We start from the raw sequence: 27,639 nt of genomic DNA, 5'->3' as shown, positions 1-27,639 counted from the left end.
CTTACCTTAACATAAGTAATACACTAAACTTCTGCATATTTTTGGGTTTGTTAAGGATACTTAGAGCAGTAACACAAATACTGAGCACTTAACTTTTGTCTAACAAACAAGAAAGGGCTTAAACAGTTATTGGTTATGCCATCCATTCATTACAAATACAAGCCAAACCGCCCACATACCTACCGTTGCACTCTGTCACTACGCCTTTGGCAAATAAGCATCATTCTTAGATTATTCTAGAAAATACAGTATCAACTCCTGTCTGTCTAAGAGATTTTTCCTGGCGCCATCTGTGTTGACACTAGGCGCTTTTGTAGGTGCTTGTCATTCAATAGCAATAAACAGGGAGAAAACTGCAGTGATAACAGAATAGGCAATATCTTTGATGAACTGAACTGTTTAAAGCAAGTTCACTGCCTAAGCATAATATACCATGGACCGCAAATAATATTTGTGGGTATTTAAGGGTTTATGAGGATGATAAAAAGGCTAGAAGTCCCACAAGTTTACACTGCTTTTTTCATTCTCATTCAATATTGTGGCTTACAAAAATATATAGTCCTTTAATCTCTTTCTAGGCAGCACAGTGCAAAACAGTATTTTTAGGAACAACTGACTTAACACATAGGAATAAAATTCCATGAGGGCATCTGATTATCATCTTCATTTATATTCTGGATCTTGGCTTACTCAAAAAATAATGTTTTGTTGATCTAGTTGAAGTAAAGGAGATCTAGACACAACTTACTTTCACTGTATGGTCAAAAAGTTATTTTGTGTTTCAGAAGAAAGAAAGTTGCTTGAAACAGCAGTATGGCAAATAAATAAGTATATCATTTGAACAATATGCATTAGTTCCTTTTTTTCTTTGCCATAAACAATGCCAGAAGTTTTATTTTGGAGTAATTATGGTTCAACATGCCAGAAAGGACCATAGTGATGACAACGCGATTGGAGGATCATAGGTAGGGCTTTATTTGTTTTCTTAATAGTAAAAACATCACAACAGCAAACAGAATGACACTCAGTATTGAGAGAATAATGATTGCAGTGCTTCCATCTCCATCTGAAACTAAAAAAAGATGCATTTGTTAGATATAAGCTACATCAAAGCTTGCATCAATCCTACCTCAAGCCATAACTATTGTTAAACTGGGTTTAGATCATTTAACTTCAACTTGAAATCAAGTTTCAGAATCTTAATACCTGAAAACTACCAAAAAAATGTGAGAACCCTGCAGAGACATGTAGGAAATTCAAAAACAGGCCACAACCAGCTTGTGTATTGAACAGATAAAAACAGATAAACACTATAGCTCTGGAATTGTACTCTATAGTCAAACACACTCAAACCACTGTAGCCCAATGTAATCTATTAACTATAGTTTACTATATATATGTATATGCACAGCATAATGTTTTGGGCAAGTACAATGTTATATCATAAAATATTTTAAAAGACAATTTATATTTAAACTGATCGTATAAAAAAAATAATTTTAAGTTTAATTATAATGCTGCATGTCCACGATTATTCAAACAACAAACAAATTATACAGCGAGCAAAGAACATTACATTTTCAAATAATATAATAACAGAGTTCAGTCTAGCGCGAGTGTAAGCACTCAAAAAAAAAAAAGGCTCCAGTAATAATAAGTGAAGCTGTCTGCAGTGTATGATGAATGAATCTCTTATTTACAACGCATGTGCATCTGCACTTTGTTGTTTCTGATGAGAGAATTCGCCAATGTGCATAATTAAGCCAGTGAGCCACGCACTGACCAAAACTTTGTTAAAGGCATCCCTGGGTATTAAGACATGTATATCTTAATATAACGTAAATTATGTCTCTTATTTAAATATGTAATAGAAAACCCATGAAAATGTTATTTAAAAAAAAAAAGTTTTTGGACAATGGGGGGCGAAATTATTTTATTTGCACAGTGCACACTCAGAATACACAACTCAGAAAATAAAATACTGATACGATACCCCATTGTGTGGCTTTTGGTTGTCATTTTCAGTCAAAGTGCAACAAGAGAAGCAATGTAAGACTGCTTTCCTAGCGATAATAGGAGGAAAAAAAGCATGGGAAGATGCCTGTGGACGAATAAAACTTCATAAAAACCCCATTCTTTTTTCTCTCCACTTTAGCCCCGATGCCTTTGAGTCCAAGTAGACCACAGCTACTGAAAGAGCTTACAAACGGCTGTGACAAGAAACGCTAGATGCCATCTGTTAAGATGTAAACATGTCGATGCTAATCATGACTCGCGGTCGCTAGTTTCTCAGTGCTGATTTCCCTCAATATCTGGGGCGTTTAGACTCCTTGTGTGGAACAATAGATGGTACCGCATTTGGTTTAAACTTATATCCATCGCCACCTGTAAGCTCTTTCAGTAGCTGTGGTCATCATATCAGTATTTTAATTTCCGAGTTGTCTATTTCGAGATGTGTTGTGGTAAAAATAGCATCAGTTAGCTAGTAGCTTACCGAGTGCAACCATTTTACGCCCCCCATAGTTCAAAATATGTATAAAATGATGTGATTTTTTAAAATAACAAATCTTTGATGGGTTTTCTACTACATATTTCAGTAAGAGACATCATTTACGCTATATTAAGCCATACAAGTCTTAATACCGAGGGATCCCTTTAAGTAAAATACCCTTAAATAATAGAAATATTAAAGAAATAAATTCTTGAACTAAAATCACAAATATATATATATTTGTATGTTCATCTATAAGAGTTTGGGCTGCTTAATATTAGGATTTTGTCTAAAATCCCCCATCGTGGCCCCGCCCCACCAAATCAAGCCCCACCCCCAGCACCCCCCAGATAAAATACGTTCCCACAGCTATGGTGACACAATGTAACCTAAATGTCAGTTACTGCACAAACTAGGCTTACAAACCAATCAAGTTGTATGACTTGTGTGTAAATAAAAATCATTCACTGTAACCTGATGCCAATGGGGTTTTTTCCCCAAACACTATATTTAGAAGAAATCACAACACTGCATAATTTTCCTCTTGTTAACTGTAGCAGTAATTACACATGATATATTTCTAGCTTTTTGTTGAGCAAATGAAGCTTAGGCTAACCACTGTGAAATGGGTTAAAAAAAAGTTAATCTCCTCACAGTGTGGTTGTCTTCATAAGACAATGATAAAACTAACAGAGCCAAGTTAATTTTTTTAAATGTCACCAGTTCATTTATCATCTTTTCTTTTTGTAAATGTAAGCCTATAAGCCTGCTTTTCCGTTTAAGCTGTAATGTGGTATGAGGATGAATTATCCAGCAAAACTGGTTAAAAACCATACGGTTACATTCTTTTCTTTTGAGAAGAATGTGACATACAATGAACTATTATTCTTATGATTATAAGCATGGCCTCATGCACACAGGCACGTAGAATCTGTGCCAGCAAAGCAGTTTGCAGAATTGTATTCAGAATTGAATTTACAAAGTCCCTCACATGTTTGGGAAATTTGATATTACCTGTGTATTAGTTGCGTTTAGCTATTTTTAAGTCATTTTACATGTTAAAATCCATTCATTCATATAGCACGTATTCAGTGTCATTTTCACAGGCTTTGAACATCTAATTCTATAGAGCATGCATTCATTATAGACAAACCATGATTACAATAGCTTTTATACTTCCGTTTTTATGGTGCATAGATTTGAATTATAATCACAATTTTACATTGCTGACCCCATACCATAGTGAATGCCTTCTGACAACTTCAGAGAGAAAGAAGGTCTTTACCATATCTGAGGAACACCAATCTCTGCAGGTTCTGGTTCAGGAGGTGGTTCTTTAGTGTAAATGTGACATTAACCACTGGCTTCTGGACCTCATAGCTGCTTTTTATGTAAAAAAAAGTCCATCTTCTGTCTGGTCGTGAATCTCCAGGTGATAGCTGAGGTTCTGGTTGTGTTCCTCCAGCCAGATCACCTCAGGTTTGGGGAAACCCTCGGTCTCAAACTGCAGTGTCACTGAACTGGAGTTCACATGAATGTTGAACCTGGGCTCTGAATAAAGGGCTGAAATACACACACATTCAGAGAGTGAGTAAATACAGTAGTAAATAACATGCAATAACATGGCATTCTACACCACTCTGCACTGAATATGCTGTCTATGTTGGATACTTTGTTATTTTGTGAGCCATCTACAGATATTTGCATGGAAGACTATATATGATAAATTAAGTCACCTCAAATTAAACTATGCTCTTGTTCAAGTTATAATAATATAAAAAGCTTTTTAAAAATATTCTATTTATATTAAGCTTATAACATACCTCCATAGTCCAGTTCTATCAGTGCTTTTCCTGTCCCTTTAGCATTGCTCACATGACACAGGTACCGGCCTGCATCCTTTGGTCCAAATGGATGCATTCTTAGAGAAGCATTTCCTTTACCAAGCTCAGAAATATACAATGAGGTCCGATTGTGATATTCTGGACTCTGTCTGTCCAATTTGTCCTGTTGATAATAAAAACTGTGGACAACTTGTGCATCCTCCTGTCGCTGCCAGGTAACCACCAGACTGGACAGGTCAGGATCAGGTGTGAACTCACAGCCCAGTACAGCTGGACGACCTCAGATTGCCAGCAAACACCTTTCAGGAACATTCACCCCAAAAGAGGCTAGAAAATATGATCCGGCAGTTTAACAGATGTTCATTAACAACAGTCTTTTAATTCAAACACATCCAGTGGGGGAAATAAGTATTCAACACTTGAACAAATTTTTTATTAAACATTACATTTCCAGTACAGCAATTCACATGAAATTGACTAGAAATCTACACAGAGAAAAAATATTAAATATTACAATCCATTAAAAAGTTGTGTAATAAAGTGAAATGACACAGGAAAAAAGTATTGAACACATTAACTGAGATTATACTTAATACGTGGTGGAAAAGCCTTTGTTTGCAATAACAGCTTCAAGACGCTTCCTGTATGAACAAACTAATCGTTCACAGTGCACAGGTGGGATTTTGGTCCATTCTTCTAAACAGACTGTCTTCAAATCTTGAATGTTCCGCAGGGCCCTCTTGTGAATCTTGATCTTCAGTTCCTTCCATAAATACTCTATTGGGTTTAAGTCTGGTGATTGACTGAGCCATTCCAACAACTTTATTTTCTTCTTCTGGAACCAATTCAGAGTTTCTTTTGCAGTATGTTTTGGATCACTGTCCTGCTGGAATGTCCATCCATGTCTCATCCTCATCATCCTGGCAGATGTTAACAGATTCACCTCAAGAATTTCCCGGTACATGGCTCCATTCATCTTCCCTTCAATAACATGGATTCTGCCAGTACCATGAGAAGAAAAACAGCCCCATACCATGATGCTTCCACCTCCAAACTTCACTGTTGGTATGGTATTTTTATGGTCATACACAAAACCATTTCTCCTCCAAACATGGCGTGTGGTATTATTGTCAAAAAGTTAAATTTTTGTCTCGTCTGACCAGACTACATTCTCCCAGTAATTCACAGGGTTGTCCAAATGTTTTGTAGCAAACATCAAACGAGCTTCAACATGCCTTTTCTTCAAAAAAAGAAAAGGCATGTCAAAAGAGCCTTCCGAGGTGAGCGTGCATGGACATAAGTAGCATACGGTATAATATGCAGTAGGGTTTGAAAGGGCAGAAACATGCACAATACATTATATTGTTATGCATACCTCTGGAAATAGAACACCGGAGATTAACTGCACTTCATCCATGAAGCTCAGTTGTGTAGGTGTTTCATGTAGTACTGAAGGTTGTCCTGTTATTCTTCACTGTCAACGTAGACAGGCACCTGGCGAAAGGACTTCGGAGGATACCACTTTGAAGTATTCCCGTTGAGTACGTCCTACGGGCAAATTGGATTGTTATGCGTTTCTTGAAAAACATTTTTAAGTAAATTTCATATAAATAAATAAATAAACATAAATTAGGCCTAAGCCTAGTACTTGACCAATTTATTTATCTTTTGTCATACTATTGCCTGCCCTGAGCTGTGTCCTTGAAAGCAATTCATATAGAGTACAGTACACAGTAAATGACAATCTAACACGTGGTATTTTAACATTCAATTATTATGATGGCCTCTCTGTTATGTCTGACTATTAAAATGCCATATGTCTCAACCAACATCATAAAACCATGTCAAAATGAAGAGACGTACTCATAACATGCATTGTGGGGTAACGTTAAACAGGCTGACTGTGAGCACGTGGCAGTTAAAACATTAACATTATTTTAACTTAATTAAAATGGAAAACAATGAATAATTAACAAGCTTTCACAACGAACGTGCTACAGCTTATTGTGATGTCAAGAAGTCAACACAGGCTTATCATGCAATAGTTTCGTTAAATTAATGTGCTAAAAATTCAATTTACATCATTAGAGGCTAATATATGATGTCTATGCATTCAAGACTATTTAGCAAATCACGATCACTTCGGCTACGTTAACTTTCCATTGAAATGCATCACGACTGTTTTTAATATTAAACAAATAAAAATTTATTCACATTTGATACTCACACTCTGATTGTCATCCATCTTCGCTGGTCCTCTCTAAACCGGTAGGTGGCGTTGTCACTAAAAACCTAGGGTCCTAGAAATGCGTATGGAGCGATTTTTGTGCCAATATTTATCAAACAAACCCAGTGTTTTGCAAATAAACAATCTGCTTTGCAAAGAAAAACTCGACTTTCAAACAAACGCAAAGTGATTTTCAAATACAAAACTCTTTGAGAGAAAATGCAGAGGTATGGACAAATATATGTATTGTGTGTTACAACTGTGAGACTCGTTTGCCTTTTTATGAGGAAACTTGGCTTGATTTTCTCACAAATGCGGGCTGATTTTCTCACACGAGTGCGGGCTGATTTTCTCACATGTGCAATTGAGCAACTTTCTTTTCCAAAAACAGCAGATGGCGCTGTTGGTCAATTTACGCTAGTCTCCCGAGACCTGAAACACCTCTTTACCTTTTCAGACCAATACGAGTGGGAACAGGTGAGTTTCTGTCTTACTAGATCTATAATTAACCATTTAGATTTAGATTTTCACAAAGGGACCCTACTACAATGTCAGTGAAAATCACAACAAGTGCTGTAAAGTTGTTAACATGATTGATTAGTTCAAAAATCAGGAGTGACATGGCTAAACATTTAACTAGGCAGTCTTTCCCTATAAAAACTGATCCATTCTCCGTACATCTTATCCTCTGTTGGATCGCGGGATATAGAATATACATATATATACATATATATTGATATATATTGATACAATTGTTCAACATTCAAAACGATGCAAATGTATAATAGATAGCAACAATATTGTGTACCAAAAATGAAAGCTTAGACAATTTAATTTAGTATCAGATATAGTAATATCCCCCAAGAGGTCATTAATTATTAATAAAAAAATGAAAACAAATCACATTATTTAGTGCAATATCTAAAACTTTTATTTTAAATGATGTAACTGTGCAATAATTTGTCTAAAATAATCTAAAAAAAACGTATTTTTTAGCTTAGCAAAATTATGAATATTTATTTTCTGGTGTCACTCTTGTCCTGTCAATTGGGGAGAAGGATCAAGTGATAGTATCACGCTGATATAATACTAAATTCAGCATTTTAATAAACAGTGGTTTAATAAACAGCGTGCTACGCGGGTGAAGACACACTCTGGACAGTGAGGACTCTTCTAGGAGTGACTCAGATGACGAACGTTTGCATTTTAAAGAGCCACTAATATAATTCCTGACGGTAGCCTTTTATTCTTAACTTCATGAGTTAAAACGTTGAACGGCCATATATAAAAAGCTACATCATTTTAGTTGAATTTTTCCAAACAGGCTATTGTCAGACTAAAATCTGCTGGTATATTGGTTGAAATAGGAAATATCTCCTTACAGGCCACTTTTAGTTTTAAATGTTGTACAAGGCATGTATATTACTATATATAAACATAAATATGATAAACTATGATATCACTTATGAAAATTTAAATTGTTTTTACTATTGTAAAAGTGTGGTAACCATGTTTTTTTTGCAGGTTACCATTTCAATATAGGCAGCTTTACTACAAATACCATGGTATTTATTTAGTAAAACCGTGGTTAATTTTCGTAAGGGATATTAATGTTTAGATTATATTTTGGTACATTTATATAGCTAAATCACAATAAAGCTCACCTGAACTTAAACTAGTTTGATTATAGTAGCCTAGCCTATTCCTGGGGAAGTCGTGGCCTAATGGTTAGATAGTCGGACTCGTAATCCAAAGGTTGCGGGTTCGAGTCTCGGGCCGGCAGGGATTGTAGGTGGGGGGAGTGAATGTCCAGCGCTCTCTCCACCCTCAATACCACGACTGAGGTGCCCTTGAGCAAGGCACCGAACCCCCAACTGCTCCCCGGGGCGCCGCAGCATAAATGGCTGCCCACTGCCCCGGGTGTGTGTTCACGGTGTGTGTGTGTTCACTGCTGTGTGTGTGCACTATGGATGGGTTAAATGCAGAGCACGAATTCCGAGTATGGGCCACCATACTTGGCCGTATGTCACTTCACTCACTTCACTCACTATTTGTATAATTAGTTTAGCCTACTCCTTTCAGTAGGTTGTTTGTGTAGTTCTATACTTGTTTAAACTTTTACCGCAGAGGTAGCCTACAGCATTTCTCTCCAGTGTAGGCTATGTTTCAACATATACAGTGGGTACGGAAAGTATTCAGACCCCCTTAAATTTTTCACTCTTTGTTATATTGCAGCCATTTGCTAAAATCATTTAAGTTCATTTTTTTCCTCATTAATGTACACACAGCACCCCATATTGACAGAAAAACACAGAATTGTTGACATTTTTGAAGATTTATTAAAAAAGAAAAACTGAAATATCACATGGTCCTAAGTATTCAGACCCTTTGCTGTGACACTCATATATTTAACTCAGGTGCTGTCCATTTCTTTGGATCATCCTTGAGATGGTTCTACACCTTCATTTGAGTCCAGCTGTGTTTGATTATACTGACTGGACTTGATTTGGAAAGCCACACACCTGTCTATATAAGACCTTACAGCTCACAGTGCATGCCAGAGCAAATGAGAATCATGAGGTCAAAGGAACTGCCTGAAGACCTCAGAGACAGAATTGTGGCAAGGCACAGATCTGGCCAAGGTTACAAAAAAATTTCTGCTGTACTTAAGGTTCCTAAGAGCACAGTGGCCTCCATAATCCTTAAATGGATGACGTTTGGGACGACCAGAACCCTTCTTAGAGCTGACCGTCCGACCAAACTGAGCTATCGGGGGAGAAGAGCCTTGGTGAGAGAGGTAAAGAAGAACCCAAAGATCACTGTGGCTGAGCTCCAGAGATGCAGTCGGGAGATGGGAGAAAGTTGTAGAAAGTCAACCATCACTGCAGCCCTCCACCAGTCGGGGCTTTATGGCAGAGTGGCCCGACAGAAGCCTCTCCTCAGTGCAAGACACAAAAAAACACCTGAAGGACCACAAGATGGTGAGAAATAAGATTCTCTGGTCTGATGAGACCAAGATAGAACTTTTTGGCCTTAATTCTAAGCGGTATGTGTGGAGAAAACCAGGCACTGCTCATCACCTGTCCAATACAGTCCCAACAGTGAAGCATGGTGGTGGCAGCTTCATGCTGTGATATTTCAGTTTTTCTTTTTTAATAAATCTCCAAAAATGTCAACAATTCTGTGTTTTTCTGTCAATATGGGGTGCTGTGTGTACATTAATGAGGAAAAAAATGAACTTAAATGATTTTAGCAAATGGCTGCAATATAACAAAGAGTGAAAAATTTAAGGGGGTCTGAATACTTTCCGTACCCACTGTATACTGTAGAAGAAAGACAATAAATCTTACTTGACCTAACGTAAAAATAAAATTCAAAATGCTTTCATTTTTGGTACACAATATTGTCGCTATCCACTATACATTTGCATTTTAGTATTACAATATATTGTGTCACGATATATTGTTATACCCCTGCATTGTTTTGAATGTTGAACAATTGTATCAATATATATGTATATTCTATATCCCGCGATCCAACAGAGGATGAGATGTACGGAGAATGGATCAGTTTTTATAGCGAAAGACAGCCTAGTTAAATGTTTAGCCACGTCACCTCTGATTTTTTAACTAATCATGTTAACAACTTTACAGCACTTGTTGTGATTTTCACTGACATTGTAGTAGGGTCCCTTTGTGAAAATCTAAATCTAAATGGTTAATTATAGATCTAGTAAGACAGAAACTCACCTGTTCCCCACTCATATTGGTCTGAAAAGGTAAAGAGGTGTTTCAGGTCTCGGTAGACTAGCGTAAATTGACCAACAGCGCCATCTGCTGTTTTTGGAAAAGAAAGTTGCTCAATTGCACATGTGAGAAAATCAGCCCGCACTCGTGTGAGAAAATCAGCCTGTCGCATTTGTGAGAAAATCAAGCCAAGTTTCCTCATAAAAAGGCAAATGAGTCTCTGTAACACACAATACATATATTTGTCCATACCTCTGCATTTTCTCTCATAGAGTTTTGTATTTGAAAATCACTTTGCGTTTGTTTGAAAGTCGAGTTTTTCTTTGCAAAGCAGATTGTGTTTATTTGCAAAACACTGGATTTGTTTGATAAATATTGGCACAAAAATCGCTCCATAGATGTCCTCTAGTGGCAGAACCAGTGAAATGTGAAAGGACGTAGCGTCACGTAAATGACCCTGTTTACAAATGTTTGCTTTCACTTTAACAGGCTTTAAACGACTTTGTCAGATATGGTAAGGCTAAAGTTTTTTCTTAAGAATTTACGTATAGTTATTATGAACGTATTTCATAAGTATGTGGAAACCAGTTTCCATATAGTTTGTCAGGTAAAAATCAGTAGACAACGCTGTGGGATAGGCTATCTGTGGATGTGAAGGTATGAAATTAAGTGAAATCATATGGCTGTGAGCATTGTTCTGTATAATGACTATTTTGTTTGATTCTTGATAAATTTTTTTATTATTATACATTATAATTTTTCTTGGATAGCATGATGACTGCAAAATATACTAAATCGGAGGGGGCAAAACTGAACAGGTTACAATTGCAATCTTGTAACTAACTACTGACACACGTATACATTTAGATTCATGCAATTTTCAGATGTATTAAAGTGACTTACAGTGCATTCAGTGCTTACATTTTGCCAGTGTTTTTGTCTTTTGACACAAACACGTGACCATGACGTTTCTGGTAGAGCCAGCTGAGCTACTGGAACTGATAGTGTTATGGTGCAGTCTTGTAATAAACTGGAAAAGATCCATTTAGTTTTGTTGTTAATTGCGTTTGTAACTATTTTTTGGAGTGTTCTTAAAGATGTTATTTTGATTGTGGGTAGTACTAAGCTTCTAGCACATGTTCTCTTTTTCTTTGTATTTGTAGAAGAACTAGAAGGAAGTCTTAAAATTCTTATTGGGCTTAATAAAATGCTTCAACTCCTGTTTTGCATTTTAGCCAGAAGTGCAGGTATGATAATCAAAGTTTGTACCTCTTATGTGTCCGTAATATTACATGTAGAACTGATGAACAGCTATACATCTATAAATATTGCAAATGCAAATATTTCTCATGTTAAACTTTTAATCTTCTCCTTTCAGCATCTTTTATAAGCATACCAAATGATCACTTGATTGCAACCAGGGGTCATCCAGCTGTACTTGGCTGTCATTTTACACCGCACCCTGACCTCTCCAGCCTGACTATAGTGTGGCAACGCCAGGAGGACTCACAAGTCGTGCACAGCTTCTATTATGAACAGAACCAACTAGACCATCAAAGTCCAGAATACCACAACCGGACCTCATTGTATATTTCAGAGCTTGGTAAAGGGAATGCCTCTCTCAGGATAGATGGTGTTGGACTGAAGGATTTGGGTTGGTACCTGTGCAAAGTGAACAACGTAAATGGGGCAGGAAAAGCCAAAATAAAACTGGACTATGGAGGTATGCAGGATTGTGAACACTCACTGTCATTTTTCTATAATGTTATAATGAAGCAAAATTAAGCATTAAGATCTCTCAAAACAGCCTCAATGTGTATGTATTCTTCAGCCTTTTACTCTGAGCCCAGGTTGAGCATTCATGTGAACTCCACCACAATAACAATGCAGTTTGAGACAGAGGGATTCCCCAAACCTGAGGTGATCTGGCTGGATGAATATGGCCAAAGTCTCATTCATCACCTGGAGCTCCATGACCAAACAGAAGATGGACTTTATTTAGTCAAGAGCAGATATGAGGCCCAGAAGCCAGCAGTTAATGTCACATTTACACTAAAGAACCACCTCCTGAACCAGAATATTGAGAGACCTGTGATCTATGGTAAAGACCTTCACTCTGAATTTCATTTGTCTCGAAATTTGTGAATTGCATAAAGAAAACGAATTGGTTTTGGTATCCGCTTGTTAAGTGTGACCACTGGTCCAAACAGTCCTTTGGATCCCAAAAGCAAACAAGAAAAGGTGGTAATTTCATGGTGTGCTGTAGTACTATCAAAAATCATGATCATAACCTTTCTCTCTATACCAAAATATTATTGAGCAGACCGTGATTCATCTTTTCTGAAAAGTTAAAATGTCAGCACCTCATAAAAACCTCAATTTAGGGATTTTCTCATTTGTAAAAATGGTATAATAAGTAAAGTTTCTTTTTAAATATGCAGAGGGTTTTCTCTATAGTATGTACAGTCTGCGTATAACAACAACAGAAGTCTATGCAATGTCCCCATTTAGATAATAAACGTGGATTGGTGAGTAGGGTTAGAATGTGGCTTAGTGTTAGGTTATAATATGTATAACTAGCTGCATATAAGGTAAGGAATTAGAATTTAGATAGATAAGGAATTGTGTGCGTTTGTGTGTGTGTTGACAGGTTTGACTGTACTTGTGAGGTCCAAAATGCCCTCACTTTTCACAAATGTCATCATTAATATATATAGTGAATCTTTTTGAAAATCAGTAAATTGCACTTGTAAATTTACTATTAAATCAAAAAGCTAAATTAATCTAAAATGAATGCAGTCTTGATATTAACAATCTAACGGATGTGTCTGTTTTAGTTCCAGGAGATGCTGGAGATGGAAACATCGCACTCATATTTCTCTCAATTCTTTGCATCATTTTGATTGGAATAATTGCTCACATGAAAACACATAAAAGCAGATTTATTAGCTAAATGCCAGAAGCGTCAGGAAGCATTTTTAAACCAGTATTGAACCAGATAGATTCTAACCTATCTAAAGCAATATTGGGGTATACGAGCTGCAGTGGGCCGTGAGTATCAGGTGGCTATAGTATAAATCTTTCAACAGTAGGCTTATCTTTATCTACTGTACCTTTGCCAGGCATACTGTTTTGTTTTCTCTAATGAACCCGAACTGTTTACTTATCACTTTTCCCATTTTCACGTTATCATACAAATTACAATTGTCAGAGCATATCAGTTGTTTATTTTTATTTATTTTATTTTAACATTTAAGTCTATTTATTAAATATTTTACTCTTTAGAACACAGCAGTAATTACTGCTGACAAAATGTTTTTATTTATTTTTACTTTATTTCTATAGAATTGTGATGCTCAGTGATGTTAAAGTGAATTAGACATGATTTTGTTCTGTTTTTAGAAGATCATCTCTGTAAATAAATGATGACAGACTGTGTTTGAAGCTAATTATTCTGTTCGATAGAGATGCTAAACCACTATGAAATCTGAGACTCGATTTATTTTCTGGATACATTTTCAAATCAAGCTATTTATGAACTTGTGACACATTGATTCAATAAAACAAATTACTGACTTGGGATTCTAGACTTTTTTTATTAGTTTGCTTTTAAAACCGATAAACTTTTCTACCTTTTCAGGGGGGTATTCCAAAAAGCAGGTTATGTGACATACCCGGCTAAGTTTGAGGATAAGTGAGCGGATAACCTCAGCTTTCGGTTCCAAAATCGGAAGTTACCTCCATTCCCCTTCCTCCAGGCTCTGTCTCGAGAGCATGTCCGCTCCAAAGTTCAGGTGCCCCGGAACGTGAACCGCTCGGATCGACAGAAACCTGTCCTGAGTCCACAGAAGGACATTCCTCGCCAGCCTGCATAGGGGGCGAGAGCGTAATCCTCCTTGGTCATTCAAATAAGACACAAACGTTGTGTTGTCCGTCCTGACTAACACATGACAGCCGTTCAGCAGTCTTGAAAAATGTTGGAGAGCTAGAAAGACCGCTAGCAGCTCCAATCTGTTTATGTGCCACCCTCACTGTGCCTCCGTCCATGTTCCGTGGGCTGGGTGTTAACAAACAGCCCCCCAACCTGTCAATAACGCGTCCGTCGTGACAGTCTCACGGTGAAAACAGGAACCCAATCGAACTCCTTCTTGGAGAAACTTGGACGACGTCCAGGTTTTTAACGTGAGAACACACCTCCGTGTTACCGAAATCATTCGATGCAGATGACAACGGGGAGAAATCCTTTGGCTTTTTGTCAACCATTGAAATGGGCGCATGTGAAGTAAGCCTAGACGGATTAAACCCAAAAGTCTGAGGCACAAACTCACTGTCACTGTACGACCTACTTTGAAGTGGCCAAGGCATGACATGAATGACTGAACGCGCAGGGGAGACAATCGTGCCCTCATCGCACGAGAATCCAGATCTATCCCCAAAAAGGTTATCCGTTGGCAAGGGATCAGAACACTCTTTTGGAGATTCGTGCGTAAGCCCAGGCTGCTTAGATGATTTAGCACGAGATCTCGATGAGAGCGTGCTTGAGTCTGTGATTGTGCTAATATCAGCCAATCGTCCAGGTAATATAGCACACGAAAGCCCTAGAGCCGCAATGGGGCCAGAACTGTGTCCATGCATTTCGTGAAGGTTCGTGGAGCCAGGGCTAACCCGAAAGGAAGAACACAGTATTAATATGCTTTGCCCTCTAAAGCGAATCTGAGGAACTTCCTGTGTCTCTTGATGGTCTGAATATGAAAGTATGCATCCTTCAGATCGATCGTGACAAACCAGTCGTTTGGTTGAATCTGAGACAGAATAGATTTTACCGTCAACATCTTGAATTTGCTCGTTCTGAGTGCAAGATTCAAATGGCGTAAATCCAATACTGGTCGTAAGCCGCCATCTTTTTTGGGCACAACAAAATATCGGCTGTAAAACCCTGATTCCGTCTAAGAGGGGTGTACTTCTTCTATAGCCCCTTTCCTCAGCAGAGATGACACCTCTTGTCGCAGCACTGCGATTTCTTTTGAACTCATAATTGTGGGAAGAATCCCGTGGAAAGGAGGCGGGCCTTTTCGAAACTGAATGGTGTATCCGTAACGAATTGTGCGTAATACCCATTGCGAAATGTCGGGCAGTCGGGGGGTGCCATAGGTGATGGCTCTTCTCGCAGGGCACCCTGTTGGCGGTGTAAAGGCGACGAGCGCGAGCGCGCCGTCAGCATCTGACGTCGCTCTATTTCCCTGGGCCTGCGTGGAATCAGCTGGCGGAAAACAGCAGATTGCCGCTTCGCTGCCCTGAATTTCTCCACCACCGTGGTGACTGAATCTCCAAACAGTCCATCCTTGGAGATCGGGGCATCCATAAGAAAAGATTTGTCCTTTTCCTTTATGTCGGCGAGGTTGAGCCACAGGTGGCGCTCAACCGTCACCATCCCCACCATCGAACGGCCGACTGCTCGAGCGGTGTGCTTGGTGGCACGTAGCGCCAAGTCCGTAGCCTGCCACAGTTCCTTCTCAGCCTCCGGAGTGATGCCTTCTCCCTCATCGAGCTCCTTCAATAGCTCCGCCTGGTAGGCCTGAAGCACCATCATCGAGTGGAGCGTGGCCACCGCCTGGCATGCAGCCAAATAAGATTTCCCGACAAGGCTAGACGTGACTCAACACGGCTTCGATGGGAGGAGGGGGCGAGACTTCCAAGCCGCGGCCCAGTTTGGCACGAGATATTCAGCCAAAGTCTCTTCCACCGGCGGCATCGTAGCATAACCACGGCCCGCCATGTCAGTAGATGCTGTTTGCCCATCATCCTGCGCGCAGTGATTATGTTTATATTCATAAAGGATCAATTAAGTTAACTTTAACTTACATGAAATTTTTTTTTTTTTACATTTCTAATTGTCATGCTTTAATAAATTAAACAAACTGACAGTTAAAACTCAACTGATTGTGTTATTTCATTGCCAAATTTTCATGAAGTTATTTAAGTTAACGTTAAAGTTAAACACAAGGATAGGATATTCGGACATTCAAGTTATTTAATAAGATTTCATACATCAAGTTAACTAATATAACGTTAATTAAAATACTTTGTGAATATAAACAATTTTATAAACAATCACTTGAAGTTAAGGTTAAATTAACGTTACATGATTAACATAATATGACATTTCAAAAGGAAAGTCAGTAAGATACAATATAGTTAAAGCAAAAGAAAGATGTCAGGAAAGAAAAAAACAGTACTCAAAGGAGAAGTTACAGGAGGCAGTTGAGGAAGTAAAGGGAGGAGCAAGTCTAAGGGCAACAGCGAAAATATTTGGCATTACCACACCACTCTACAGGACTATAAAAAAATAAATATGTCCACAACCCTCATCCTAATTCGGCCCTGACACCTGGAGAGGAAGAGGCTCTTCTTTCCTTTATATTCTGGATGGTGGACCATGGCTTCCCAGTGACAAGATCCCTTGTCAAGGTGCTGGCAACTGGGATCATTAAGGAGAGTGGTAGAACAGAGACCACCACTGTAAACCTGGAGAAGGGGCCGAGTGATGTGTGGTGGTCCAGGTTTAAGGCCATCCAGAATTGGCCTCAAGGACGGCAGATTCTCTGGACAGAGCCAGAGTCCATGGTGCCACACCAGAGGCCGTTGAAGGGTTCTTCAAGTTGTACGAGGCCCTTTATGTGAAGCACAGTTTTGGAGGACAAGCCACATCTCCAGAAGTGGAGGAAGTGCCAGACACTGACTGGCTTTGCCATAAATGTTGTCTGTCCACATAAAAACACACACACAATGTAAATAGTACACACAGAAAATGAACATGTTATTTTCTAGTTATGGTATTTTTTAATCAGTTTAGTGTTAAATGTAAATAGTTGTAAACACACACACACACACACATCCTTATTTATGTTTTGAAGTCACATTGGTTAATCATTAAATATTTTGAATCAGTTCAAATTGTTTGCCCTTCTTTGTCTTCAGAAAGATATGGTAATGTTATTCACATGGTTCATACTTAACTCGCACAGTCCTCTAGCTTATTAAAGCAGCAAATAGCTTACATTTTAATAAAAAGGTACTCAGCTCTCTTATTCATTGAAATGTTGTTTTCTTCAGTTAAAATAAATAAATACCTCACAGTTGATCCGTTAAATGTCCATTTTCGTCGTTGAAATCAAAGTATGCGTTCTGTACTGAACATCATCTTCTGTACACGTGCGGAGGAGGTACTTTTCCCCACTTTTCTCAAAAACTATTGGTCCAAAAGACATCAATCAAAGTGTGGACTGTCCAATGGGTATTCCCCCAGAGAATGATCACACAAACATGTCTTGCTTTCAACAACGGAGGAGTGGTCGCTGGCGTGCGGTGAGGGGCGAAAAGTGTACGGAGCACGGTTAGTCTAGGTTACTCTTGGTACGGATGTTTTGTGTTCTCATCTACCGAACCATAGACTGTAAAAAAAAAAAAGACTTTTATTTTAAAATCTGTTGAACTGCAGATCTAAAGCTACAGTGGATAGACAAAAGCCGCTTGAAACGATCTGCGGTCATGTTGCTGAAGCCAATTTATCTGAGTTAGATATCAACAGGAAGAAGGAAGCAGGAGCTAGTTTGCTTGGAAAAATAGAAATGGTGTCAACAAGTAAGACGGCTGTGTATTTTGAGTATTTCAAAGGTTTTGGCAATGTTGTTTACAACCGTGTCTTTCTAAACTAATAATTGAGTGCACCTCCACACAGTGTTGAAGATAAAATTACAGTCATTGGTGATGCTTTGCTGCTGTGTCTGAATATAAATACGTTTACATCTAAAAAAAAAAAACAAGATATGTTGGTGCTTTTTCTGAACTGTGTATTGAATAAACAAAATAACAATTACAATAATTAGTTGATCAGCTGATCTGCATAGTTTAAGCTCCACGTTGCGCTTTAAAAATGTAATTGACTGTTGTTTTTAATGTATGTAATATAAATGTCCGTCCTAATAATGTTCTCTGTAGGTGAAGTGTTTTGTCTGTTGTTGGTCGCGATCTTGTGGGGAGGCACGAACCCATTCCTGAAAAAAGGCACAGAGGGAATTGAAGGGGTTCAGAAGGACAACAAACTCCTCCAGTTTCTGGCTGAGGTCAAATTCCTGTTTCTCAATATCAAGGTGTGTTTTTATCATTCTTTTATGCACGTATAACAAGTGCTAATGAGAAATATAGTGTGTGTAATTATAATTATTTGATCCATTTTTTTTTAAATATAGTATTTGATCCCATTCCTGTTGAACCAAAGTGGATCATTAGTGTTCTACTTCACTCTTGCTTCTACAGGTGAGAAATTAATTTTTCTTCACAAGTTTCTATTGACTATGTTCTTAGTAGTATAGGATCATAGTACTATTTTTACAGTATATATGAGGCTGACACTGGATTCATGCAGTACATAGTATACTGTGCACAATATTCAAGTTTTCTGTGTGTATGGAATATCTGGATGACATATTACACTGGCCAAAATGAGCAGAGAATTTTGTAATACTAATCTACTGTGCGATGCACTTTTTTCAATCAGGCTGTTAAAAGATAACTTTTGCACAAAGACGAGTCGCTAAAATCTGAGATTGGTTGGCAATTGCCAAATTAAACATAACAGTGTGAAATGTCTTTTTTAATTTAAACTGTAAGCAGCATACACTGCCCTCCAAAAGTTTGGAAACACCCCAACCTTCCAAAAAGACAATGACCCCAAGCACACTTCCAAGCTGTGCAAATCCTATTTGGAGAGGAAACAGTCAGCTGGCATCATGTCTGTCATGGAATGGCCTCCCCAGTCACCCAACCTCATCCCAATTGAGCTACTATGGGAGGAACTGGACCGTGATGTCCGTAAGAAGTGTCCAACCAGTGTGAATCATCTTTGGGCAATCCTTCAGGAGGCTTGGAGTAATATACAGTATCAAGACAATGTTTGAATAAACTGACAGCTCGGATGCCCAGATTATGCAGAGCTGTAATAGCTGCTAATGGTGGATATTTTGATGAATCGAAAATTAAAGTTTTTTCTATGTATAAACTGGTTATGTAATAAAATATGTTTTCGTAGTTTGTGTTGTCCCTCATCACTGCAAAATTATCACAAATGAAAAAGGATTCATGCCAATATTGTCCAAATCCCCATTTTTCTAGGGTGTTTCCAAACTTTTGGAGGGCAGTGTATGCTTGCTGTGTAGTATTCAGTTAGTAAGCTGGTATTCTATTTCAAGCATAACCACTGTGCAGCCATGAAAAAAAAATGTATTCAAAATATTAAGGAAGGTTTAAACTCTTTGTGAGCACACACACATAGCCAGCATGAGTGTTGAATTTTGAAGTGCTGTTTTATTTGTAGATCTCTCTCTGGCTGTTCCCATGGTGAACTCCCTCACATTTCTGTTCACGTTACTAATGGGTAAATTGCTTGGAGAAGAGTTTGGAGGAAAGAGTAAGTAGCTCTGTGCTACTAACATCACTCTCTCGCTCTCTCTGTAGCTACACAGGTCTTTGACTCTCTGTCTCTGCTCATGTAGGAGCTGTGCTGGGTATGTTACTCATCATGTCTGGAGTGACTGTGTGCGTGCTGAGTTCTGTCTCTGAGACAGATGGCGCAGGAGCCCACAACACAAGTGCTCTTTGAAATGTGCCACTGGACTATGAGGTGAATGAGGACTGTGGATCTGCTCCAGCCATGTGATCACACCTCACACACACACATATTCATCTGACACAATATCTGTGCTACTCCATTTTCAGTATGTGCTGTGAACTTGTGCTGAGAAGAGGTGATGGTTGTACTTTATATCTGTACTTGAACCTGTTGGTGAAATCCAAATGTTTTGCACTTTAAAAAGTTACTTTTAAGTGTATGTGGATTGTGGAACATACAAAATACTTGTATATATTGTATTATTAACTGATATTTATATGGATTCGTATTAATAATGTGAAAGTGCCCAGTGTTTAAATACATTTATTTTAAACGTCTTTTACATTCAGAGGTCTTTTGTTAAACAGAAGAAATAAAAAAATAAAAAACACTTCTCAGTGAATCTCTGCAAGCGGTAAGATCATTGTTATTTTCAAGGGTACATTATTTTAAATGCTATTCATTCACCAAAACGATGCCAATTTCATAATGAACTCCATGTTCAGAGAATGTGTGTGGATTGTAAAGGTGTGTCTCTGTCTCCTGCATCATCTTCAGCCTGGAGAGGTCGCTCAGCATCTCTGTCTATCTGTTCCTCATGGGAAACCCTAGTCTGATACACACACACACACAGAGCAACAAATTGTCTTTAGATGGTTAATATTTACACACAATTCTAATAATAGCAAAATATTTAAGTCTCCCACATCTAATAGTTCTGTCACTGAGACTGAGGCAGTACAAAAAAGATCTATGTACCTTATTAAATGCTACATATTAGTACCTTGAAAAGGTACCACAACAGTTACAGTTTGGTACCTTTTTTGAGAGTGTACAAAGGCCTTTAATTTAAATGACACTATATAAGGGAAAATACATTTCAAAACACTACAGCATCATTTGCAAGTATGATTAAATGCATTAAATATATTGTTTAAATCTTGTTGTGTTACTTCACTTCGTGGGGAATGTTCAGAGACTTTGGGTGATGAAGAAGAAGATCTGGAATGCCGTGTGGGTGACTCCTAATTTTAAACAGAAAGAAAAAAATCTCAACTCATCAAGGCTTTTTACTGTACATAGATGGCAGGCCTGAAAAACAATCTGCATGATTTGATAGTATAATGTATAATAATACTATAACCATTCTATAATATATATACATACACTTTAAGCTGATTCAATTCTATGCAAGCCTAAGTGAAACAAATGCAAAAAAAGGTCAATGCTCAATGCGCTGCATCTTACAGCATCATGTTTGTTTGTATCATGCTGAGACTCTTTGCTGGACGTGTATCCCTGCTGTGCTTCTCTCTGTGGAGCTGACGTGTCGTCCCATGTCTCCCTCTCAGACGCTACAAACTCTTTCTTTCCGTTCTCACTGGAGAGATCAGCTGATTGCCTGTTTTGTTCAGCTGGATCCTTCTTTAATACAACAAACAATGAGTTAATTCATGCTCGAGTCATCATTACTTTCAATTCCTGTGTATTTAACACACTCACATGATTTATATTGGCTGTATCAAACTGATCCTTTTCAAGAAGCTCCTCATCCTCCACAACTTCTGCTTCTCTCTGAAATTATAAACATTTTTATAGAAGATGAGATGAGATGAGACAGAAGATGAGAGGTGTACCTGGTCAATGGGAAGCTCTACAGCTGTGTTTTCATCCTCTGCGACCTCCTCAGCACCTCGAACCTCCTCCCTCATCCTGCTCTCAGAGGCCTTATACACACTGGGCTCATCTAACACAATTAAACAATACCACACAAGAAAGAATGCACCAGTTTAATAAAAAGTTACATTTTAGACAAAGAGTGAGGTACAATTTTGTTTTTTTTATTCAGCATTCACCTATTGCGGCTCTAGGAGGGGGTCTGTTTGTGGGAGGGTGTCTGCGAACTCTCACAGGTCTGGCGTAGAAAACAGAGTTTTCCTCTCTTTCTCCTCTCCTTCCTCTCCTTTTAACCGGCTGAGGGGAGCTCTCTCGCTCCACCTCATCTCCTGTGGACTTCACACGCCCACCTTGCCTCTGAAAGCAGACAACGTTTACACAATATAATATATATATATATATATATATATATATATATATATATATATATATAAATAACAATGCACAATGAAAATAACTATGTATTTGGTTTTTACCTCAGGTGAATTAATCAGGGTGGAGCCACTGTGGCTGTCCTGAGGAAACATCTTTCTGCTCTGAGTTGGATCGTCAGGACAGAATATTAAAGAACTTCAATAGAACATTTGTCTCATGGAAATTTATTTTCCTAACATGTTAAAAGTAAATATACAGTGGAGTCCATAAGTCTGAGACCACATTAAAAAGTCTAAAAGTACAAATCTAATTTAGCCCTGGAAATAAAGTTTTAGAAAAAAATATAAGAAAACCTTTTTTATAAACCTTCTTACTCAAATAAATGTACAAATTTTTATGATTTGTTATGTTTTTAGTTAAAAAGCTAATAATTAATTTTCTCACATGCATTTCAACTGCAGTGCACTGTATACTGGATATAAAAAGTACCTTGATTCTTCTCTGTAATCCTCTGTCTCCAGCATAATGTCTACAATGAAGACAGACAGATCCTGTTTTATTTAAATGTACACTACCGTTCAAAAGTTTGGAGTCTGTAAGACTTTTTAATGTTTCTGAAAGAAGTCTTTCATGCTCGCCAAGGCTAGATTTATTTGCTATAGAGTAAAACAGTAAAATTCCAATATATTATTGCAATTCAAAACCACTTTTTTCAGTTTGAATACATTTTAAAATGTAATTTATTCCTGTGATGGCAAGCTGAATTTTCAGCAGCAATTATTTCAGTCTCCAGTGTCACCTGATCCTAAAGAAACATTTCTTATTGTTATCTATGTTGAAATCGGTTGCGATGCTTTAAACTTTTGTGGAAACTGTGATACATTTTTAGGGTTCTTTGATGAATAGAGAGTTCAAAAGAACTATTATAAATAATAAAAGTATTAATTTTAGACCCCAACATTTTTAATAACTTACTGTCTGCCCCAACATTACTGTCTATCCCAATTATTCACCAACATCACCTGCCCGCACTGTTGCCTGTTGCTTTGTTCAGCAGTATCTCCACATATGGTAGCTTCTTGAACCTCTCTGTTCCCACAGCTACATAGCTTTGCCCACTCTCCAGCTCCTCTGTGGAGGTCACTGTGAAACCCTCCAGAGTACAAAGCCTGAGAGGTGAAAGGTGAATTGATTGTGGAAATGAAAACCACCTTAAACAATGTGTGAGGATATAAATATGACATGCTTCATAAGTATATTATAAAACAAACGATATGTGTGACTGAATACCTGCGCATGGCTCCTGTGCGAAGCATGGCTTTTTCAGAAATGAAGCTCAGGATCTGCTCTAGATTTTTCTGCATGTGGCGGGTAATGATCAGACGCATGGCAGGACTGAGGATGTCTCCATTCCTAAATACACTATGTGAATGTGAAAAGGAGAATGAAGTTTGGATCTCTTGTGAAAGTATAAGAGAAACTGGTTTAACAGAAGAAAAGAGTTCTCACTGTATGATGCAGGGCAGAGTGATGGCCTTCCTCCATTTTTCAGACACATTAGGCCTGACAAGCGCTTTAACCTGGGAAAAGAGTTAATTATACTAATTAGCAATATATTATGACAACTACAATCAGAATACTTGAATCTAATTAGTCAATCGCAGCATTTCTAAGGTCACATGTTTTTGTATAATGACAGTTAAACAGGCCGTTTTCTGAAGAAACTAATTTCCCTCAAAGCTTCATGTCTCTTATATCACTTTGTGGCCTCATTATCGCCACATTATCCATTTATTTATTTAATAAAGAGCTGTGGAATAAGCAGGTTAATGTGCAGCCCGCGATTTTCCATCAGCGTAAATCAAAGATGCAGTGTGTGTTGACGCTGAGTCAGTGTCCCCTGCTCTCAAGGCTATTATCAACAGTGGTTTTAGCAGCTCTGTGTGCAGCATTAAGGGGTCAGGCACTTAAACAAGCCCTAACAAGCTTTCTAATCTGATAACACGAGCAGCGTGTCTCCCCTGGCCTTCTATTGTTGGAAGGGACAATAACATCCCTCACTCCCTCTCCTCCTCTTTATGACACACTTCAGCTAAGCATCCACAGCAACAAAAAACACAAACACAACATAACAAACAAGAAACACTGACTGTATCTTGTATGCCTAAATTTAAACTTTAGAATACCATGACATAAGTTAATTGCACAGGTCTATTCAACTGAATAAAAAAATAAACAGTAAGAAGAATTGAACTCTCACATGTATACCTGGGCAGGTTCCACAACTCTGTACAGTGGACCTTTCTTCAGTCCCACAGTCAGATAACTGAACATAAACAGAAAAGACAAGCCAAATATGATGCATCTTTTAGACATTATCACAATATTAAGCCTAATTTCATAATGCCAGATCATAAATTCTGCTTTCCAATTAACACCTCTTGAAAAAGGTCATTTTTCTATAAGGGATTTTAATTTAAGAGCATTTACATTTAATAAACTAGTTTGTAATTAAAATGATAAAGAACACTTAACAATTAGGATATAATACTTCTTAAGCAAAACACTGCTCAAAATGTGAGCCGAGGAACGTATGGCAAGCCGTTTTGACTTTTATTCATTCTCAGGATATGAATTCTTGATATCAACAGTTCAGTTTTTACTAGTTAAAATGTTAATACTTGATATCAGGAATTAGATTTCTACTAGTAACAATGGCTATTTTTGATATCAGCAATTGTATTTCCACTAGTAACAATGTTAATTTCTGATATCAAGAATTAAATTGTTGATATCAAGAATTAAATGGTTGATATCAGAAATTACCCTCCCAATTGTTGATATCAGAAATACATTTTCAGATATCAGAAATGAACATTTAATTCTTGATATCAAGAATTAGCATTTTAACAAGTGAAAATTGAATTGTTGATATCAAAAATAGCCATTGTTACTAGTAGAAATCTAATTCCTGATATCAAGAATTAGCATTTTAACTAGTAAAAACTGAATTGTTGATATCAAGAATTCATATCCTTAGAAGGAATAAAAGTCAAAACGGCGTGCCATAAGAATGTGACTTCATACATCTAAAACTGACTGACATTTATTGTAATTCATACAATGTTAAGTGTGGCTGAAGTGTCCAAACACTGAGACCACTGAGTCTCAGCATCTATTTCAGATAATTGAACATTGATGAAAAGCATTATTATTCAGCTTATTCTCAATATGAATGAATTTACACTTACTCTAGTTTCTTAAAATGCTCAAACCCTGCAGCCACATACTGTGCTCCTTGCTGTAGGTCACCAAGGTCTGCGACCCGATGACCGCAGCGTGGCGTATAGAGAGTTCGAACAGCTAACGGAGCTCCAATACTGAGAGTGATGTCATTAAGAAACGTATCCATAGTGGAGATTTGCCTCTGGTTTACCACAAACCTCCTTCCTGATCCAGAAAGACATTCATATAGAGACATATATTTAAAACATTTTCATTTTAGACATATGCATGTTTTTGAGAATGCTGTGAAAGTTATGAAATAAAATGTTGATGATGATGATGCACATCACTGCAGTTATACAGTAACATTTTTAAGCACTGTGTGTGCAACAAAACAACCCACTAAAACTGTTTCAGAACCAGTTCTAACCTGAAAAGAAGGGGTCTCCATTTCTGTAGACCATCACACTCTTGACTGGAGGCAGGTGATTAGTGACACCAGTGGATGCCATGACCCAAAACTAGCCACATTAACACACACCTGTAAAATAAACACAAACTGAGAGCAACTCCTACATAGGATAACTTAATTATGCCATCAAAATTTTAACAAAAATGTGTTAACACTGTAAAAGTACAAATCCAAACCATCATTCACACATTAAATGTACAAAAAAACTCACAAATTGATTCACTTACAGCTCAGAGAAGCATTCACATGTTTATGTAAATCCACACACACTCACAAAAATACTTACAGAGAAAGCTAATGTAATCCAGTTAATCACCTGGAGAAAAACTCTAAGTTCATCAGGTCTTTTATTTGTGATGACTGTTTTTCATTGTATATTTCTAATATTAAAGCACTGAGTGTGAGAGACTCAAACACCTCACCCAGACTCCCTCCCTCTCGCACACACACTGGAGTGTTTCCTGCTTGCCATGGCAGCATTACTAACTATGGCGGCGGCCTTTGTGGGGTTTTACAATCAGCAACAAGAAGAGAGACCGTGCGTCCCAATGTGCATACTATCCACCCTATCTGCCCTAAATAGTACTGAAAATTACTACTATCACACAGAATTTAGGATGGATAGTATTCACATTGGGATGCAGGCAGAGACGGTGAGGGAGGGGACAGCAGATATAACTTAAAATGATTAATTACATAATCTAGAAAATTAAATTAATCGCTTTATTCTACTTGAATATGCTAAATAAATAGGTTTCGAAAGTCCTACATTTAAAACGGAAATTTTGAAGGTGTTGTTTTTTTGAAGAGGTTGTTCGTGTCTTTAGGGAATTATGCCCCTTATCACCCACAGACAACATAAACATTCAAACACAGGGACATAAAGAGCCTGTGCAGTGATAAAGAAGAAAAACAGCCCCCTGTTTATATTACCAATAAATAAACACCAGCAAGAAATTATATATGACATTGTTTAGTCAAAAGCTTAAGCTTAGATAGCTTATTATAAGCTTATATAGCAGACTCTATAGCAGCAAACATCCAGTATGTTGTCCAGTTGAATTAATTTTATTAGCTCTTCACAATTGTTTCAAAGTATGTTTGTAATGCCTAAATATCTTCAAAAGTTATAGCCTAGTCAGATTTAGCTGATTCGAGCTGGGCGATAATATAGTTTAGGCCTCTATGCCGACATAAACTATCAAACAGTCGTGATTTGCTATACACTTCATATCGCTCCGTGAATGTACAACCCCAATTCCAGAGAAGTTGGGACATTTTGTAAAATGCAATAAAATCAAGAATCTCTGATTTGTTCATTCTCTTTAACTTTTATTTAATTGACAAAAGTAAAAAAAATAAAAAAAAAAAATAAAGGATTTCTAAGGTTTTCACTGACCAACGTAAATGTATTTTGTAAATATGAACAAATTTAGATTTTGATGGCTACAACACACTCCAAAAAAGTTGGGACAGAGGCATGTTTAAAACTGTCACATCAACGGTCCTTTTAATTACAATGTGTAGTTGTTTAGGAATTGAGGATACAAATTGCTAAAATTCTGCAAGCAAACTTTTTGTCCAATCTCGCTTGATACAAGACTTCAGCTGCTCAGAGTCTGTGATTGTTGTTGTCTGATTCTCCTTTTCATGGTGAGCCATACATTTTCAATAGGAGACAGATCCGCTGGCCAGTCTAACACATTCACTCTGTCTCTACGAAACCACCATCCATTTTGCGGAGAAACAAGTTGAAATGTGGACTCATCTGAGTACAGGACACATTTTCACTGTCTTTTTGACCATCTGAGATGAGCTCTGGCCCAGAGACCCCATCAGCATTGCTGCATAGAATTGATGAATAGCTTTCTCCTAGAAAAACAGATATTCAAGTTGCATTTCTTGATGCAGCAGC

General features: G+C 37.7%; 4 protein-coding genes and 1 pseudogene across 8 annotated transcripts; 2 read left to right on the top strand and 3 right to left on the bottom strand.

Annotated features, from left to right (window-relative positions):
* Window positions 1-3,753: 3,753 nt before the first annotated feature.
* LOC306884196 (butyrophilin-like protein 9) lies at window positions 3,754-5,311 on the bottom strand (annotated as a pseudogene). Its single transcript has 3 exons — window positions 5,002-5,311; window positions 4,315-4,614; window positions 3,754-4,054 (listed from the first exon to the last, which is right to left on the bottom strand). The product of its transcript is annotated as a butyrophilin-like protein 9 (transcript).
* A 5,394-nt stretch (window positions 5,312-10,705) lies between these two features.
* LOC306884537 (CD276 antigen-like) lies at window positions 10,706-13,889 on the top strand. 2 transcript variants are annotated; one of them, XM_079440482.1, is made up of 5 exons: window positions 10,706-10,822; window positions 11,472-11,555; window positions 11,687-12,031; window positions 12,140-12,409; window positions 13,146-13,889. In XM_079440482.1, exons 2-5 carry the CDS (start codon window positions 11,516-11,518, stop codon window positions 13,259-13,261), a joined length of 771 nt encoding a protein of 256 aa, XP_079296608.1. In that variant the 5' UTR covers window positions 10,706-10,822; window positions 11,472-11,515; the 3' UTR covers window positions 13,262-13,889. The 2 variants fall into 2 exon arrangements, with proteins under 2 accessions (XP_079296608.1, XP_079296609.1); XM_079440483.1 differs by having other exon boundaries at window positions 10,716-10,965.
* Window positions 13,654-17,761, bottom strand: LOC306884540 (uncharacterized protein). Its single transcript, XM_079440486.1, has 2 exons — window positions 17,439-17,761; window positions 13,654-17,069 (listed from the first exon to the last, which is right to left on the bottom strand). Exon 2 carries the CDS (start codon window positions 15,896-15,898, stop codon window positions 15,338-15,340), a length of 561 nt encoding a protein of 186 aa, XP_079296612.1. The 5' UTR covers window positions 15,899-17,069; window positions 17,439-17,761; the 3' UTR covers window positions 13,654-15,337.
* Window positions 17,639-20,911, top strand: tmem234 (transmembrane protein 234; the record flags this gene model as incomplete). 3 transcript variants are annotated; one of them, XM_079440488.1, is made up of 6 exons in its annotated part: window positions 17,639-17,701; window positions 17,807-17,949; window positions 18,307-18,458; window positions 18,558-18,624; window positions 19,682-19,774; window positions 19,860-20,911. In XM_079440488.1, 5 exons carry the CDS (start codon window positions 17,937-17,939, stop codon window positions 19,964-19,966), a joined length of 432 nt encoding a protein of 143 aa, XP_079296614.1. In that variant the 3' UTR covers window positions 19,967-20,911. The 3 variants fall into 3 exon arrangements, with proteins under 3 accessions (XP_079296614.1, XP_079296613.1, XP_079296615.1); XM_079440487.1 differs by lacking the exons at window positions 17,639-17,701; window positions 19,682-19,774; window positions 19,860-20,911 and adding an exon at window positions 18,982-19,392 and having other exon boundaries at window positions 17,909-17,949; XM_079440489.1 differs by lacking the exons at window positions 17,639-17,701; window positions 17,807-17,949 and having other exon boundaries at window positions 18,294-18,458; window positions 19,860-20,375.
* Window positions 20,284-25,764, bottom strand: LOC306884535 (doublecortin domain-containing protein 2B-like; the record flags this gene model as incomplete). The annotated part of the gene is made up of 14 exons (XM_079440479.1): window positions 20,284-20,588; window positions 20,929-21,000; window positions 21,224-21,400; window positions 21,479-21,550; window positions 21,613-21,722; window positions 21,832-22,009; window positions 22,129-22,188; window positions 22,517-22,556; window positions 23,050-23,196; window positions 23,318-23,449; window positions 23,537-23,607; window positions 24,296-24,353; window positions 25,279-25,477; window positions 25,683-25,764. The coding sequence occupies 14 exons, from the start codon at window positions 25,762-25,764 to the stop codon at window positions 20,478-20,480; spliced, it is 1,509 nt and encodes a 502-aa protein (XP_079296605.1). The 3' UTR covers window positions 20,284-20,477.
* Window positions 25,765-27,639: the final 1,875 nt, after the last annotated feature.

Source organism: Barbus barbus (genome assembly GCF_936440315.1).
Source record: "Barbus barbus genome assembly, chromosome: 18".
NCBI lineage: Eukaryota > Metazoa > Chordata > Actinopteri > Cypriniformes > Cyprinidae > Barbus > Barbus barbus.
Note: the sequence above shows the minus strand (reverse complement) of the source record. Positions and strands in the feature narration are given on the sequence as shown.